The sequence below is a fragment of the Dromiciops gliroides genome, chromosome 1 (genome assembly GCF_019393635.1).
Source record: "Dromiciops gliroides isolate mDroGli1 chromosome 1, mDroGli1.pri, whole genome shotgun sequence".
Lineage (NCBI taxonomy): Eukaryota > Metazoa > Chordata > Mammalia > Microbiotheria > Microbiotheriidae > Dromiciops > Dromiciops gliroides.
The window spans coordinates 110534496-110551644 of record NC_057861.1 but is presented as its reverse complement, the minus strand read 5'-3'; the positions used below and the strand labels follow the sequence as shown (position 1 = coordinate 110551644).

Sequence of the window (17149 nt, the reverse complement as noted above, 5' to 3'; positions counted from 1 at the left end):
TAATTTTAAAATTTCTTCCATCCATTCTTTTTTTTTGGTGAGGCAATTGGGGTTAAGTGACTTGCCCAGGGTCGCACAGCTAGTATGTGTCAAGTGTCTGAGGTCACATTTGAACTCAGGTCCTCCTGAATCCAGAGCCGGTGCTCTATCCACTGCACTACCTAGCTGCTCTCATCCATTCTTATAGTATCTGTGGCCAAGGCATTTTCCCCCTGTTCTGCTATTTGTTGTTGAATTACTGTCAGGTTTTATCTCATGGGTTTTTCTTCACTCATGGTATTCTTCATTATGTCTGTTTTGTTTGTTTTTTTAAACTCATAGTTATCTTGATGTAGTCCCTCTTTGAGGCTTATAGGCTTCAAGTTTTTCTAACAGTCCATTTCTTCAGTGAATTTAAGAGGGATTACCATCTTAGTCACTCCGGGTTTTTGGTTGTTTTTTTGTTTTGTTTTGTTTTGTTTTTTTAAGATGCAGGTGCTTATTTCTCTACTTCCATAAGTTTTTTTTCTTTTTGCAAGAGTGTCACAGAGCTGGCTTTTTCTACATCTCTTGTCATCAAATCTGATACTGGGTCCTCATGGAGGTGGGTCTTGGACAGTTGGGTTACAGTTTCACTTTAATCACTTACTAGCTATTATCCTGGGTAAATTACGCAGCCTCTCTCAATCAATTTCTTTATTTGCAAAATGTGGGAGTTGTACTTCATGGCCATGGTCCCTTCTAGCACTAAATCTATGATCCCAGAAGGTTTGGAACAGGTGCTGTGGGGGAGTATTATAAGAAATTAAATCAGATTGGCAAAGATGAAAAACAAGGAAAATAAATTTTGGAGGGGCTATGGGAAAACAGGGACACCAAGGTTCTTTTGGTGTAGCTGTGAATTGGTCCAAATCTTCTGGAAAGCAATCTGGAACCATATCCAAAAAGTCACTAGCACCAATAGGCTTACATCCCAGATATCCAAGAGGAAAAGGATTCATGCAAAAAGTAATTTTAGCAGCTTTTTGTTATAGCACAAAATTGAAAACAAAAGCTTAATGCCCGTAAATTGGAGAAATGCTAAACTATGGAATAAGGGATAGCATAATGGAATACTGTGCTACAAGAAATAATGAAATATCTTCAGAGAAACCTTGGAAGACTTAATACCCAGTATTTATCTAATAGCACTATAAAGTTTGTGAAGTGCTTTACACATATCTCATTTTATTCTCCTAACATCCCCAAGTGTTAGGTACCACAATTATCTCTTTTACAGATTAGGGAATTTAGCCAGAGGTTCAAGTGACTTGCCCTAGGTCCTGCAGCTAGTTAAGTGCCTGAGGCCATATTTGGCCTAAGGTCTTCAATGACTCCCAGTCTATGGTCCCATCTAGCTGCCCAAAGATTCACAGGAATTTATTCCAAGTAATCAGAACAAAACAATTTATACAACATGATAAAAATGAAAAACCTGGATAGAAAATCAATCAGGGAAGGAAAAGAGAGTGCTGTGTAGTTTAGAGGCACTTGAAATTAAGACATGATTGTGTAGTGGATCCAGTTGACAGGGTAATATGACTTCAAGGATACAAAAATCTAACTTATGCTGACATTTAAAAATCAATGAAATCTACTTTGTATCTACTTTTAAAATTTCACCTATGTGCACTCACTTCCAGTCACAGGCTGGCTTCCTCCCTCTCTCTCTCATCACAAAATTCTACTTATTCCCCATGTAGAGGTAATTACCTAGGCCTGGAATGCCCTGCTTTCTCATCTGCCCTCAGAATCCTTAGGTTTCCTTCAGGATTACCTAAACCTTTCCCGACCTCCTGAATTGTTGGCATATGTCCTCCCACAATTACCCTGAATATACTTGGCATTTACTTCTGTGTTTACATGTGCCTCCCCCCGCACCACCGTCAGCAAGATGTAAGCTACCTGAAAGCAGGGGCTATTTCACTTTGGTCTATGTCCCCAGTGCCTGGCACCACAATCAGAAGCGATAGTTTTGCTTATTTCATTTCTTTGATTAGTGTCACCCATTTTATTATGTCTTGAGAAAATTCTGTTTGCGGTTTTACTGTTCATATTGTTTTAGAATACTTTTATTCATTTTTGTTTCAATCCATAATAATTTTTGCATTTTTTGGAAAGCTTTTCCCCTTCATTTGAGGACTTCCAATACTTTGGTTTCTTTTTGACATTTCAATAATGAATTTTAAAAAGAATAGTGAGAAGACAACCTCACTTTTAAACTCTCACTTGATTCATCTTTTTTTTAATTGCCCCACTGTCCCCAATCACGTTTAATATTATGCTTAAAATACTAGAGGCAGCTAGGTGGCACAGTGGATAAAGCACCAGTCCTGGATTCAGGAGGACCTGGGTTCAAATCCGACTTCTGACACTTGACACTTATTAGCTGTGGGACCCTGGGCAGGTCACTTAACCCCAAATGCCTCACAATAAATAAATAAGTAAGTAAATAAATAAATAAACAAATAAATAACTAGACATAAAAGCAAAATTCATACTGATTTTCAACTTGCAAAATTTATTATGCAAACTATACATAAAAATGAAGTGCTAAAGTTACAAAATATGTACCTGGAAAAGTAATAATTTATATATAAAATTTCAGTACAAGCAAAATATTTATATCCAGGTACATTTTTTTTTGGAAAACCTTTTCAGGTGTATAGTACTGCTTAAAGCTGGTTATATAAATACTTAAGGCAGTAACAACTAATTTAAAGGTGATAAACTGGTTTCTAAAAGACTTTCAGTCACCAGGTGGTTCAAATATGATATCTGAATGAAAGGCAGTATAACATTGACCATTACATAAAGAGTGACTAAAAGTCCAAATAATTCTCTCCTTATATAGAATAGCTTTACTAAAACTTACTTTCCCTATCCCCACAAAAACACCCACACTAATCTGAAAATTTTTTAGCTTCTTATAGAAGCAACTTTGGGGATTAACATTTTCAAAAAGTGAATATGCACTGTAGTAAATATTTTAACCATTTATAGATGCCAGGAAATTTATTTTTGGTATCATTAATACAAAATATCAAAATGTGTAACATTTATACAACTGTATACAACAAAGTATCTTTATGATGATGTCTAAACAAAAAATTTGAAGGCCACAAGCTTAGATTTCAAATCTAAATCATGTTTTTAAAAAACATCAAAAATGTAGTCAACACAAAATATGATAAAGGTAAATACATAAGGAAATGTAAACATGGATATTTATAAAACCTAAATTAGAATTATGAAAATGCATATTTTACAAATATCTTAATTTAGTGTTCAAGTTTAAAACTGTTGTAAAGCTTTTTACCTCTCATATTCAGAGCTTTACCACAAATCTTAAGCTTGAACATTGGTTCTTGGGTAATGAGGTAAGGAAAGTTACAGAATGCAGATGACAGAGGGACAAAAAAAGGTGAAGGAACAGAGGTCAACAATAGGCCACAATGCAACATAATATTTCTATTTAATTTACACCATTAAGAAAAAGAAATGACAAAATTAACAGTGCCAAATCTAAGTCTCGGGAAATTTAAATGTCGATAACAGATTTGTTATTAATGGATCTCCACCTTTAATTATTCTTATGCAAAAGGGTCATAAATCCAATGAACGATGGCCTCTGACAAAGAAATAAACTTATCAAAACAACTTTAATAGACCTGCAGAGTACTTTGAGTTTAAACGTTGCAGCATTAAATATTAAACAATCTTGTTGTGACTCAAACTGTTTAATATTTATCAAAATCAACTTTTAAACACCCACCTCACACATACAAAATTAAAAACAATTTAAATACTTTATTTATCAGTATTTTAATAACAATATATCTTAAATATGTGGAAATTCAATCTTGCACAAGCTGTGCAAAGATAACAAAAGTGAATGAAACGATGTCAAATTGAAAAAAGCTGAATTTCACAACTTCATGATTTGGAACAACTAAAGTTTTTGATTTCTTGCTCCATTTTCTAGAAGGTTGAGAGAGAGAGAGAGAGAGAGAGAAACAAACCATTAAGTTTTAACGCCATCACTTTATTATCAAACTGCCCTTAGAATGAGTCTAAGATTGATTATCTGATACCAGAGTCAAAAAATTTTAAGGAACCTTGTGCCAAAATTTGGCTATTTATGGTAAATAATACTTTGCATTTATTAGTGACCAAATTTTTCAAGCCAACAATTGTTAGGAAATAACAAAAACAAACCACACCAATGACTTAATTTTAACTAGAGTATCATTATGACTGTATCCACTCTAACATAGAAGAGCCCACCCTGAAACCTTTTAAAGTGCTCACTGCCACCTCACATTGAAAAAATGTTCATTACAAAATTGATATTGTGGTTTGTTTTTTTTAGATGGAAGACCAGTGGTCGATAGATAAAATGTAGTATTTCTATGAATACAAAATTGAGAAATTTAACCTTGAAAGAGTTCTATGTGTAGGAAGTAGGTGGGGTTTGTTTCCCTTACTAGGTTCTTCAAAAGCAAAGGTGAGTACTATTGTTGTAGAAGAGAATCCTAGTGATTCTGAGAATGGACTAAAATGTGTCTGAAGTCCCTTTCAAGTCTGAGACTATAATTCAGGATAATCATCCTATTCACATTTAAATACAGAAAGATTTCCAACTTTTATTACATATGCTGTCTTATTTGATCTTCATAACAACTCTAAGGTGGGTGCTATTACCACTCCCATTTTAGAGAGGAGGAAATAGAGCTAAAAAGGATAAATCATTTTAGTTAAATTGAACATCCCATTCTCCAAGTATGATAATTATTTAAGTTATCAAACAAATATAAAAAAGCATGTTTTAAGTACTACTCAAGAAGTTACAGTAAAACTTCTAAATAAACAACTTAAAATAACCAGGGAAAAGCTAGTCTACATTATAGACCTTGAGGAATGAAGGAGTAGAAATGAAATCAGTATTTTTCAAATATTTGCAATAACTCAAATTATTAAAATATTTCCTAGAAGTTATTCCCAGGCTTGCTGTAATGATGGTAATGCTTACTTAAAATAGGGAACTTTATTTGCATGTCAACAATCATGCTAAAGTCCTTTAAAATAAAACTTTCTTTCTTAACAAGGTAAAAATATGTTTTTCCTATTAATTTGCTTTGCCAGCAAGTTCTTTGAAGTGTCAAGAAAAGCTGCAGTCCAGTTCAGGTCAAATAAATGCCAATTCTAAACTGAATTTTTTGGTTGCACCTTAAAAACTGCCAGTATTTTAGAATTATCTGAAAGTATTTTTGATAGTATTTTTTTATTCTAGGTTACAGTATGATCTAGATGAGAGGTGTCAAACATGTGGCCTAAGAGGCCCACAAGATGGGGAGTGCAGCCCAAACCAAATTAAAATGTAACTGGGAAACATTTAACAAAATGATACAATAAAACACAGGTAATATATGAGGTAACAGGTTGAGACAGTTAAGTCTTGCCTAGGGCCACAGAGCTGAGTGGCAGAGAAGAATTATAGACATGAGAGCAGTCATCAAGTACAACACGGTTTGGGAAGTGGAATGCTATAATTGAACTATGACCAACAGTGGAGGAAGCTGAAGTGCAGAGAGGTTCAGTGATTTGCCCAGGGTCACAAAGGTAGCTGGGGAAAAAGCTAAGGCTGAACTCAGGCTCTGTGATTTCAAAGTTCAGTTCTCTTACCATGTTTTGCCTTTGAAGATATATTCTTTAAACAGGGAAACAGATTCTGGTTTAATAAAAGAAAAAGAGGGGGCAGCTAGGTGGTGCACTGATCCTGGATTCAGGAGGACCTGAGTTCAAATGTGACCTCAGACACTTTCCACTTACTAGCTGTGTGACTCTGGGCAAGTCACTTAATCCTCGTTGCCCAGCAGAAAAAAAAGAAAAAAGATTTTGTAACTGTAAAACTTCTCCAAAAGTGGAATGGACAACCAAGGAAATATAACAGACTAACTTTGTTATATTAATAATGGAATAGCATTACAAAATAAAAATGACAGATAGCAATACAAATAAATATAAAAAATACACAAAGGAGATAACATGTGCACTGACAATATTTTTTTTAAAAAAAGGAAAAGCAATTTAAATCCAAGGATAGTAAAGAAATGCAAAGGAGGTTGTGGCTGTGGTTGGATGGATCAACTTTGAGGTTCTTTCCAACTAAGATTATGATGGTAGATCACTATGGTTCAAAATATCAATTACAAAATGCATATAACAACTCACCTCAATTAGTTGTGTCTTGTCATAGTCTTTGCGATGTTGATAAATACATTGGCTGATTATTGCATATAATTTTTCCAACTGAAATATATTGTACTCTTGAGTTTTCTTAACAGTAATCTTTAAAAGATTCTAAAAAGAAAAGATGTGTTAAATATTTATGTGTGTGTATGAAGAAGGAATTTTCATTCAATTAAAAAAGTGAATATTTATTAAGTGCCTACTATGCCTTTAAGACACAGTGCTAGGAATACAACACCCAAACAGCCCATGCCTTTTAGAAGTTTACACCTAATGTAAATGTATGGTTTACCTCTTTTTAAACGTAATATTTCCAGATATTCACAGGAAAATAACTTTTGTGGTACAAATTGATATCTTTGACCTTTGGGGATATCATATTCCAACTCTTATGATTTCTTATAAATTAGAAGTAGTCTTTATTTTCTCTGTACTTTTGAGCCTCTTTCACTGTTTCTCTGGAAGACTAATAAACCTTGACATTCCACCTTTTAACATTAGTCACTGGCTTGTATAGAACTCATATGCCCAATGATACTGTCTTTTCTCCCTATACTGTAAATTTTCTTTCTACCTATGTTTTTTGAGGGTCCTAAATTTGCCACCAAGAACCTGTTTTACATTTTCCATTGTATTTTCTAAATAGTAGACTTTAATACTAGAGCTTTTGGGGGCAGCTAGATGGCACAGTGGAATAAAGCCACTGCCCTGGATTCAGGAGGACCCGAGTTCAAATTCAGGCTCAGACATGTGACACTTACTACCTGTGTGACCCTGGGCAAGTCATTTAACCCTCGCTGAACCCCCCCCCCCAAAAAAAAAGTAGAGCTCTGTCCTAAGTACTATCTATACTTCTAATTCTTTCACTTTTCTGGTTAAGTCATTATGGACGAAATTATTCCATTATGAATTCTGACTATCTTGCCCTGCCTTTTATTGGAGATTTGGGTCAACTTAGTTAATTGTATAGTATTTATCGTATTGGGTCATTTGGCAGGGACAGGAAAGGAATAAGTATTTATTAAGCACCTATTTACTATGCACAAGGTACTGTGCTAAGCACTTTACAAATATTACTTCTTATTTCTAAGCCTCATTTTCTTCATAAATAGGGATAATAGTATTTGTAGTACTTACCCCATAAAGATTCTGTGTGGCTTAAATGAGATAACACATTTAAAGCATCTTACAAACCTTAAGGTGCTACTGTCAGCTATTATTACTGTTGTTGTTTAGAGACCTTCCAGAGCATCCTAGTGTTAACCTCCAGAAATGCATGAATGGTTTGACAAGATCAACTGACTTGGCCAAGTTACAGAAGGAGTGAAGCTACACAACTGGGAAGCAAGCCCAAGTCCTCTGACTCTCATTCACAACTCTGTGACCCATGACCTAATGAAGAGGTAGGACTTTAAGAACGAGTAGATATTAGAAAGACAAACAAACAAACAAACAAACAAAAACCCCTGAAAAAACAGCCCTACAAAAAACCCAAACCAAAAACTATTTTAGGAGAGGAAAACGAAAAAACAGCACCGGCAATGCAAGGAATCTGCTGTGCGGCAATGGTCGACAAATAAAATCTAGCTGCACTGGAGGGTTCTTTTTTTTTTTTTTTTTAAATTTTTGTGTGTGTGAGGCAATTGGGGTTAAGTGACTTGCCCAGGGTCACACAGCTACTAAGTGTTAAGTGTCTGAGGCGGGATTTGAACTCAGGACCTCCTGACTCCAGGGCCGGTGCTCTATCCACTGCACCATCTAGCTGCCCCTGGAGGGTTCTTTTTAAGGGAGCACTTATAGATTATGGAGGAACATTAAAAGGAGTGACATAAAATAAGATTAGAAGATTAATATTGACGGCAATAGAGAAGTACACTGTAGTTAGAAAAAACTTTTGGAAAGCTATGATATTAATAAAAATGTGGTGAGATGCAAAGTAGAGGTAGATCTCACTATGAAGACTAGAGTTAAAATGTCTCCTAAATCTTAAGCCTTGGGTGAGAGAGAAAAGTATCATTTAAATAGAGAAATTAAGAGGGGAAGCTGGCTTTAGGACACAGAATGAATGATTTAGAGCTGGAAGCAATCTCAGGTCACCTAGTCTACCACGACCATCATTTCACAGGTGAACAAACAGGCCCAGAGAGGTTAAGTGACAAGCTTATTCTAAGAGTAAGAAGTGGCAGAGGCAGGATTCAAACCTAAGTGCTCTTACTTTAGATCTAGCATTCTTTCCACTGCACCACAGTGTTTTTTATTCAGCTTTAAATATCCAAGTGAGATGTTGTGGTTCAGTCATGTCTTACTCTTCATGACTTTCTTTGCAGTTTTCTTGGCAAAGATTTGAGTAGTTTGCCATTTTCTTCTCCAGTTCGTTTTACAGATAAGGAAATCGAGGCAAACAGGGATAAGTGGCTTACTCAGGGTCAAACTGCTAGAAAGTGTCTGAGGCCAGATTTGAATCCAGGAAGATGAGTCTTCCTGATAGCAGGACAAGCACTCTATCCGCTATGCCACCGTGACGGGATACTACTAAAATAGGAATAACTTGAAGAAATCAGAGATATAGTATTAGAGTTTAGGTGAAAGGTCAGGGAGATAGATTTGGATGTCATCTATTTTGTCAACAGTGTGTCAAATGTTACATTAAGCCAAAACCAATAAGGGCCAAGGAAAACTACTGGGTTTTGAAACAGGAGGCCCTTAATAAAGTTTCACTGGAGTAGGAAAAGTAAAAACCGAACCAGAGGGTTGGAGGAAGTTAAGGATGGAACAGGTAGCAAGGAAATGGGTGGGTATAGAACATACATTTGCTAAGTTTGGCATCAATGGAAAGAAACAGAATAAGAGCCTGACAGGACAGGGAAAAAAAAGGAGAGATGAACCCTATGTAAATTTGAATGACCAGCAGAATACACCAACAGGAAGATAAAGAACGGAAAAGCTAAAGGAAGGATAAATGATAGATCCTATAGAATGTTAAAAGGGAATGAAATTTATATCACACATTTATGAAATGGTATCTCAAAGAAATGTGCTAACATTTTAAAAATTATTTGTACATCAGCATTTAAAAATGTTTATTTACATACTTTTAGCTGTTCATGGTCCACAATAAGTGGGGGTGTGGGTTCAGAAAGAATTTCCAAAGCCTTCTCAACACTGATAAGCTGCTGCTGTTCGACCTGGGAACGTCTGGCCCGAGTCATCCTAAGAACACAGGCTTCTAGAAAGATCAATTAGATAGCTGTCATTTAATGCATAAATATGTGGAAATTAAACACCTAAGTTCAAATTCAAATATACATTCATTAAGCAACTATGTGCAGAGTATTATGCTAAGTAACAGGAAAATACCAAGTTCAAATAAAACACTGCTTTTGCCATGGTACAGTGATTGGCATTTGAGGAATGAATGCCTACAAAAATTTAAGAAAAAAACCAGAGATGAAAAGATTATTTAACTTGAAAAGCAATAAATAAATCAGTACATATTTACTAAGCACCTATGTAACTAGTATTGTGCTAGTGAGAAAAATACACACATAATAAAACAATCCCTACTCTCAGGGAGCTTATTCTAATCAGGAAGGTAAGTACAAATAGAAATATATACAGCATAAATAGAAAGTGAATAAATGCAAGTTTATACAGAATAATTAAGGAGGGCACTAGTAGTTGGTGGGATCAGGAAAGGCTTCATGGAGGAAAGGAATCATGAAGGAAAAGGACTCTATGAAGTGAAGGTAAAGAAGAGAACATTCCAAGCTTGGGGGATGGCCAATTTAAAGGCATAAAGAAGAAAGATGGAGTGCCACAAGTGTAAGCAACAGAATGAAAGCCAGTCTGGTTGAATTGCAGAGCACAGGAGGGGGAGTAACATCCAATGAGGCTGGGGAAAAACAGGTGGAGCCAGGCTGTGTAGGGTTTAAGAACCAAGAAAATTTAAATATTTTATTCTTGCAATAAGTGGAAGCTATTAGAGCTGGATAGCAAGTGTCACAGTCAGACCTGTGTTTAAGGCAAATTACTGTGGCAGCACTGTATAGAAAGGACTAGCATGTTGCAAAATATGGCAAGGTGACCAATTAGGAGGCTGTTGTGATAATCTAGGTGAAGTGTGATAAAGTGGTAACTGTGAGTGAAGAGGAGTTTGTGAAAGAGACTGTGAAAGGTAGAAATGGAAATATTTGGCCACTGAATACATGAGGTAAAGGAGAGTAAATGAGTACAGAAGAAAGAATAATTAGTCTTTCTTGTTTATAAATAAAAAAAGACTTCTCTTTGCTATTAAAAAAAAGAACATTTTCATCACCAAAGAATAAAAAGGACCTAAGCATCTAAAGATTTAAGGGGAATTTTATCTTTATCAGGAAAAGTGAAGTGGTATTTAATTCCCTGACTACTTATATCAAGTGAATATCTTATGTAGGCAGGAATACAAAGTACTGAAGTATGTCTGAGTTAGGGAAGGTAAGAGACAGTAAGGAATGGATTTACACTCCTAACAATTCCATAGGGTAGTTTCTTTAGCCTCTGAACAAGTCATTGAAGGAGGACTATATGAAGGGGCTTTGCCACAGAAGGAAAACACTTGTAAACAACATTCCTATGGCAAAGGTCTGCAGTAAGAGATATGGACCTGACAACGAGCTTCATATGGACAGGAATTCTCAGATCAGTGTAACCACTTTCTCTAAGCAAGGACTGTACCTCCTTGGACAGTATTCCATATGAGGAAGGGAAATGTCAACAAGTTGCCCAGGGACACCAACACCCAGACTGATAAATGTGAAACCAGAGATAAGATAACATGGTATTGGAATAGAAACCGATCATGTCAAGCAAAGAAGGAAGGACAGAGCCTCTAGATTTGATACAGATCAACCACAACCACACATTTTTTTCTATTGAACATTGCCACCATTACAATCTGTTGTGAGGCACAGAGGACAAAAATTGCTGGGAAAAATGAAAAGCACTTTGGCAAAAACCAAGTATAGATCAACATCTCACACTATTACTAAGATAAGGTCAAAATGGGTACATGATTTACACATAGAGTAATACAAGCAAATTAGGAGAACATAGAATAATTTAACTATCAAATCTATGGATAAAAGAATTTATGACTAACATTATAAAATGTAAAATGGGTAATTCTAATTACCTTAAATTTAAAATGTTTTGCACAAACAAAACCAATGCAGCTAAGATTAGAAGGAAAGCAGATTGGGAAAAAACCTTTACAGCAAATTTATCTGATAAAGGTTTCGCCTCAACTACACAGAGAACTGAGGCATATTTATAAGATTATGAATCATTCTCCAATTGATAAATGGTCAAAGGACAGGTGCAAGCAGTTTTCAGAGGAAATCCAAGCTATCTATAGTCATATTTTAAAAAATGCTCTAAGTCACTATTGATTAGAGAAATGCAAATTAAAAGAATTCTGAAGTCCCATTGCACACCAATCAGATTGGTTAGTGCAACATAAAAGGAAAATGACAACTGTTGGAAGGTATGTGAAAAAACTGGGAGCTGTGAACTAATCCAACCATTTTGGAAACCAATTTGAAAGTATGCCCCAAAGGCTATGAAACAGTGACCCTCTGAAGCAGCAATACCACTATTTGGTCTATATCTCAAAAAGATAAAAGAAAAAAAGGGAAAGACTTATATGTATGAAAAATATTTATAGCAACTCTTTTTGTGGTGCAAAGAACTGGAAATTAAGGGGAATGCCCATCAACTGAAAAAATGGATGAACAAGTTGTTCTTTAGGAAATGATGAGCGGTTGGTTTCAGAAAAAACCTGAGAAAACTTATATGAATTGATGAAAAGTGAAGTGAGCAGAACCAGGAGAATATTGTGCATAGTACCAGCAATACTCTAAGGATGCTCAACAGTGAATGACTTAGCTATTTCCAGCAATACAATGATCAAATATGATTTTGAAAAACATAAAAAATGTTATCCACTTACAGAAAAAGAACTGATGAAGTCTGAAATGTAGATAGAAGCATACATTTTTGTGTTTTGTTTTTTTTTTGGGATGCAGGGCGATGAGGGTTAAGTGACTTGCCCAGGGTCCCATAGCTAGTAAGTGTCAAGTGTCTGAGGCGGGATTTGAACTCAGGTCCTCCTGAATCCAGGGCCGGTGCTTTATCCACTGCACCAACCAGCTTCCCCATGAAGCATACTTTTAAAAAACCTTTATTTTTCTTGTTTTTTTAATGTCTTCCCCCCCTACCGCCCATAACATGGCTAACACAGAAATATATTTTGCAGGATTATACATTATATAATCTATATTAAAAGGCTTGCCTTCTCAGTGACGGGGAGAAGAGTGCAAATTTGGAACTCCAAAATTCTAAAATTGAATATTAAAAACTTTTTTACATGTAATTGAAAAAAAATAAACATTTTTACTTGTGGGGGACAAAAGTGAGGCATAGCAGAAAAAATGAGGACAGGGTAAAAAATCCAGAAAGACAGTAGAAATTAGATAAAAGGAGGAACTCAAATCTGTTACTTCAGAAGCTTTATCCTCCAATGAGGGGCATAGAAAGAATAAATTAATCAGAAAATGAAATTCAGGAAGGCTGGAAGGGAAGAAAATGAAGACAAAGGAAAACTTCTTGGAAAAGGGTATTATAAGAAAGTTACTGAATAAAATTTGAATAGTAGCTAAGATTCTGAACCACCTGATTGACAGAATGGGAAAAGAGAAGGGATAAAAAGAATGCATGAAATGGATAGAGTAAGACAAATTAACAATCCAAGTAGATTCAAGAAATTGGGGCAGGACAACCAAAAGGAGAGGAGGTGCAGGTAGGGAACTACTAGTATCAGGCACTATACTAAGTACTGGGATACAAAGAAAGGCCAAATATAGTCCCTACTCAAGGAGTTCAGTCTAATGAAGGAGACATGTAAAAAACTGTACAAGTAAGACATGTAGAGAATAACTGGGAAATAATCAGAGAGAGAAGATATTAGAATTCAGGGAGATGGGGAAAGGATTCCTGGTGAAGTTAGGAGCTGTAAGGGCCTAAAATTGTGATGTCTAAAATCTAATGAGTGGTCACTTTGAATTAGAAGCTTTAGCTTTTTAAGCATTTATTAAAGTGCATTAGAAGTTAGTGGAGAGAGAGAGAGAGAGAGAGAGAGAGAGAGAGAGAGGGAGGTGTAAAACAGCCTTTTTCTATCTCTAAGAGCCAGCCTCCAACCTCTTGTCAAGCTGAAGTCCAGAACCAAAGACTACTCCCCTGCGGCTTCTCCCAGAAGCCTCCTGTGAAACAGGAAACAGGGGTGTTCTCACACACAGCTCCAAGCTAATTGGTTGGTAGCACTGATTGACAGGACCCACGGGCAGCAGACATCACTTCCAGTCGCCAAAGTCACATGGTTTCTTTTCAGGCCAGAGCTTACAATGTCCCTCCCAGCAGGGGGTGTCATTCCAATTCTCAGAGGTTAGCTAGAACTTGAAGGAAGCCAGGAAGGTGAGCATTCTAAGCATGGGGGTTAACTAGTGAAAATGCCTGGAGTCTGGAGATGGCATGTTTTGTGTGAGGAAGTGACAAAGTAACAAGGAGGGGACTAAGTTGTAAAAAGACTAGAAAGGAGAAAGTAGGAAAGCTCCCAAGTGTACACCAAAGGATTTTATATGTGATGCTGAATTGGTATTGGGGGTGTGTGTGTGTGTGAGAGAGAGAGAGAGAGAGAGAGACACACACACACACACACACACACACACACACACACACACACACACACTGATGGTAGACCTATGATTTAGGGTAAGGCGGGTTTGACTTGAAAACTAGCTACTATTACCTCTCTTACTAAGTCAACAGTTATGGACCCTGGAGTCAGGAAAGACTGGTGTCTGATGCTTAAAAGTTCTCTATGAATACAGGCAAGTCACTTACCCTTTCCAGCTTTAATTTCTTCATATATAAAAGGAGTGCATTGGGCTCCACGGCCTCTAAGGTCTCTAGAGGTTCTAAATCTACAATCCTATAAACTACAACTGAAATTTACATAGTGCTTTAAGGTTTACGAACTGCTTTCTTCATAAAATATGACATAAAAAGGAGCAGTATTAACACACTATTTTCTTTTGTTTTAGGAAACTTTGACATATCTGGTTTTTTATCAAATATTGCCTTGTTGCCTAAAACAATATTTTGAATTATTTCTGCCTTTTAAAATTTACTGAAGACTTCTTTAAGACCAAATATGCGACCTATTTTTGTGACAGCTATGAGTACTGGGGGAAAAGTTTACCTGATTTTTCCATGTGTTAATCATTTCTAGCTTTAATGAAATGGTTCAGATGTGTGATTTCTTTCTGAATTTTACTGTAAGATCTGTCACATTCTGATAAAGAATCTTAAATTATTTGTATGGAACATATTGGAGACATGAAGGCTAGATGATAATTGGATGTGGAATTGGCTGAATGGTCAGACTATATAGTCATTAATGGTTTAATACAAGAGAGGAATATATTTATATAAGGTTATTCTATTGGTAACATGAAGACTATCAATATGATTAATACCAACAATATTCAGAATGAATCTAACATTTTCTATCATCATAAAAAATAAGCTTATATTTAAAAACAAACCATTAAACTTGGTCTTGATCTATTACAAGTAAGAAATACTACAATTAACAGAGTGAAAGTACTAATCTATGATACATTAGGCATATCTGATTCACTTAGGATTTACTTGTTTAATCAAGGTTCTGGTTGACTCCACAAAATAAAGTCTTTTATTGTTGTTCAACAAAATAATTAAAAGATTAAGTTTGGTAAACTGAATTTAATGTGAGTACAATACTGAAATAATCATAGTAACATCATAGTTGTATTTATTTTGTGGGGAAATTGCTGATCCTACTTCTTAATTCTGAGCCATTTTGCTTAAGTTGACTATTTAATACTCTAAAATGTTAGTCTGTTTCACAAATAAGTTGATATTTTCAGCACAGGAAAAAATGACAAAGTATATGTGAAACCACGTCTCTTTCATTTCAGAATTTCTGACCTAGGCAGTTAGATTGCTTAGTGATGCAATGGATAAAGTGATCGGCTTGGCTTTGGGGAAACCTGAGTTCAAATTAGACCTCAGACATTCATCTGTATGTAAATGGGGATAATAATAGCACCTACACCCCTCCCCCACATATTGTTGTGAGGATTATATGATATAATAAATAATATAATAATCAAGCACTTAGCACAGTGCTTGGTACACAGTAAGCTCTATATAAATGTTAGCTATTATCATCAGTGCAAAGAGCAGTGGGCCTGGAAATAGGAAGCCCTGAGTTCAAATCCAGCCTCATTCGCTAACTAGTTGTGTAACCCTGGGCAAGTCATTTAATCTCTATTTCAGTTTCTTTAACTGTAAACTGAGGATAATAATAGAGCCTACTTCCTAGAGTTGCTGTGAGGATTAAATAAGATAAAATCTGTAAAGTGGTAAATATAATACCTGGCACAAAGTAGGTACTTAATATTTGTTTCTGCCCTTTTTTGGTTATTCTTGTTTTTACCCCTTTCTAAGAAAGGGGTAACTAAGTGGCACAGTGAACAGAGCACAGGGTTTGCAATCACAAAGACTCATCTTAATGAGTTCAAATCTGGCCTCAGACACTGACTACCTTTGTGACCTTGGGCAAGTCACTTAACTTCTCTTTGGTACTGGGGAAGGAAATGGCAAATCACTATTATCTTTGCCAAGAAAACCCCATGAACAGAGGTTAATGTAGCCATGAAGAGCTAGACATGACTGAAATGACTCAATACCAACTTCTAATAACGGTTTTTGAACAGGTAGATCCAGGGAATACCTATATTTTAAATTTTAAAAATTATAATGCCATTCATTTCCTTTATTAACACACCACATAATACATGAGTGAAATCGTCAATTATTTTCCACTATAAATCTCACTTGTTTTACTTTCATAACTTAAAAATGCTTACCCTTTGCCTCAGCATCTTCAGAATATTCCATTATTTGACAGTTTGTAATTTCTCCATTGCAAGTTATCCTCTCTTTTCTCAATTCTGTATTTATTACAGTCTTCTTTGTCTCCTTCTCAGGCTCATTAACACCATCACAAGTAACACAAATACTTTTATTTTCCACCTCATTTTTATTTTCAGAACCATTTTGCTGTTTTTCATTTTCTTCCATTGAAGACTCTCCTGTGACTTCAGCCTCATTATGATCTATACTGGTATCGTGATTTTCTTGATCTCCATCACTCTCATTTTTGTCATCTTCCGTATTTCTGCTATCTTCTTTGGTTTGAGAAATCTTCCTTCTTTTTTTTATGGTGCCAAAGTACCACTTACTCTTTCTCCGAATCTTTTTCTTAGATGGAGCTAGCAAAGACAAAAAAGCCACTGGCAAATATCAACCATTTTTCTCCAAGTCTAGACTCTCATCCACCTCTTCCCATGTCACAACCAGGAGTAAAGAAAGTGCTCAGCCACTTTACAAATAGGATTTTCATAATGTCATAACAGAAAGCTATCACTACATGGGGTCCATAATCATAAATTTGGATACTAACCATTTAATGAAAGGCAACATGATATAGTTAATAAAGAGCTGGCCTTGAAGTCAGGAGTACATGTATTCAAGTCCTGTTATATGATACAGTGCATCTGGCACCCCAGACAGCTCTAAGAATCTTAAGTAGCAGAGAAAGTAAGGTGCACATTTGCCTTGGTAGAGGAAAATCCTCACTGGGAGCTCCTTACACAAATAATATGTTCCTGTCCAAGACTCAAAACCAAACCAAACCAAACTTTCCCCACCCACAACATTTAAAAGCACAAAAGAACTA

General features: G+C 35.7%; 1 protein-coding gene across 2 annotated transcripts in view; it reads right to left on the bottom strand.

The window, feature by feature from the left end:
* Positions 1 to 2576: 2576 nt before the first annotated feature.
* ATAD2 (ATPase family AAA domain containing 2) overlaps positions 2577 to 17149 on the bottom strand; it is an 82296-nt gene continuing 67723 nt past the window's right edge. For both annotated transcript variants that reach the window (XM_043982182.1, XM_043982191.1), the window contains 4 exons: positions 16278 to 16682; positions 9363 to 9496; positions 6253 to 6381; positions 2577 to 3999 (listed from right to left, as the gene is read on the bottom strand). In XM_043982182.1, the coding sequence (XP_043838117.1) occupies positions 3955 to 3999; positions 6253 to 6381; positions 9363 to 9496; positions 16278 to 16682 (713 nt within the window). In that variant the 3' untranslated portion in view covers positions 2577 to 3954. The remainder of the gene's footprint in view (positions 4000 to 6252; positions 6382 to 9362; positions 9497 to 16277; positions 16683 to 17149) is intronic.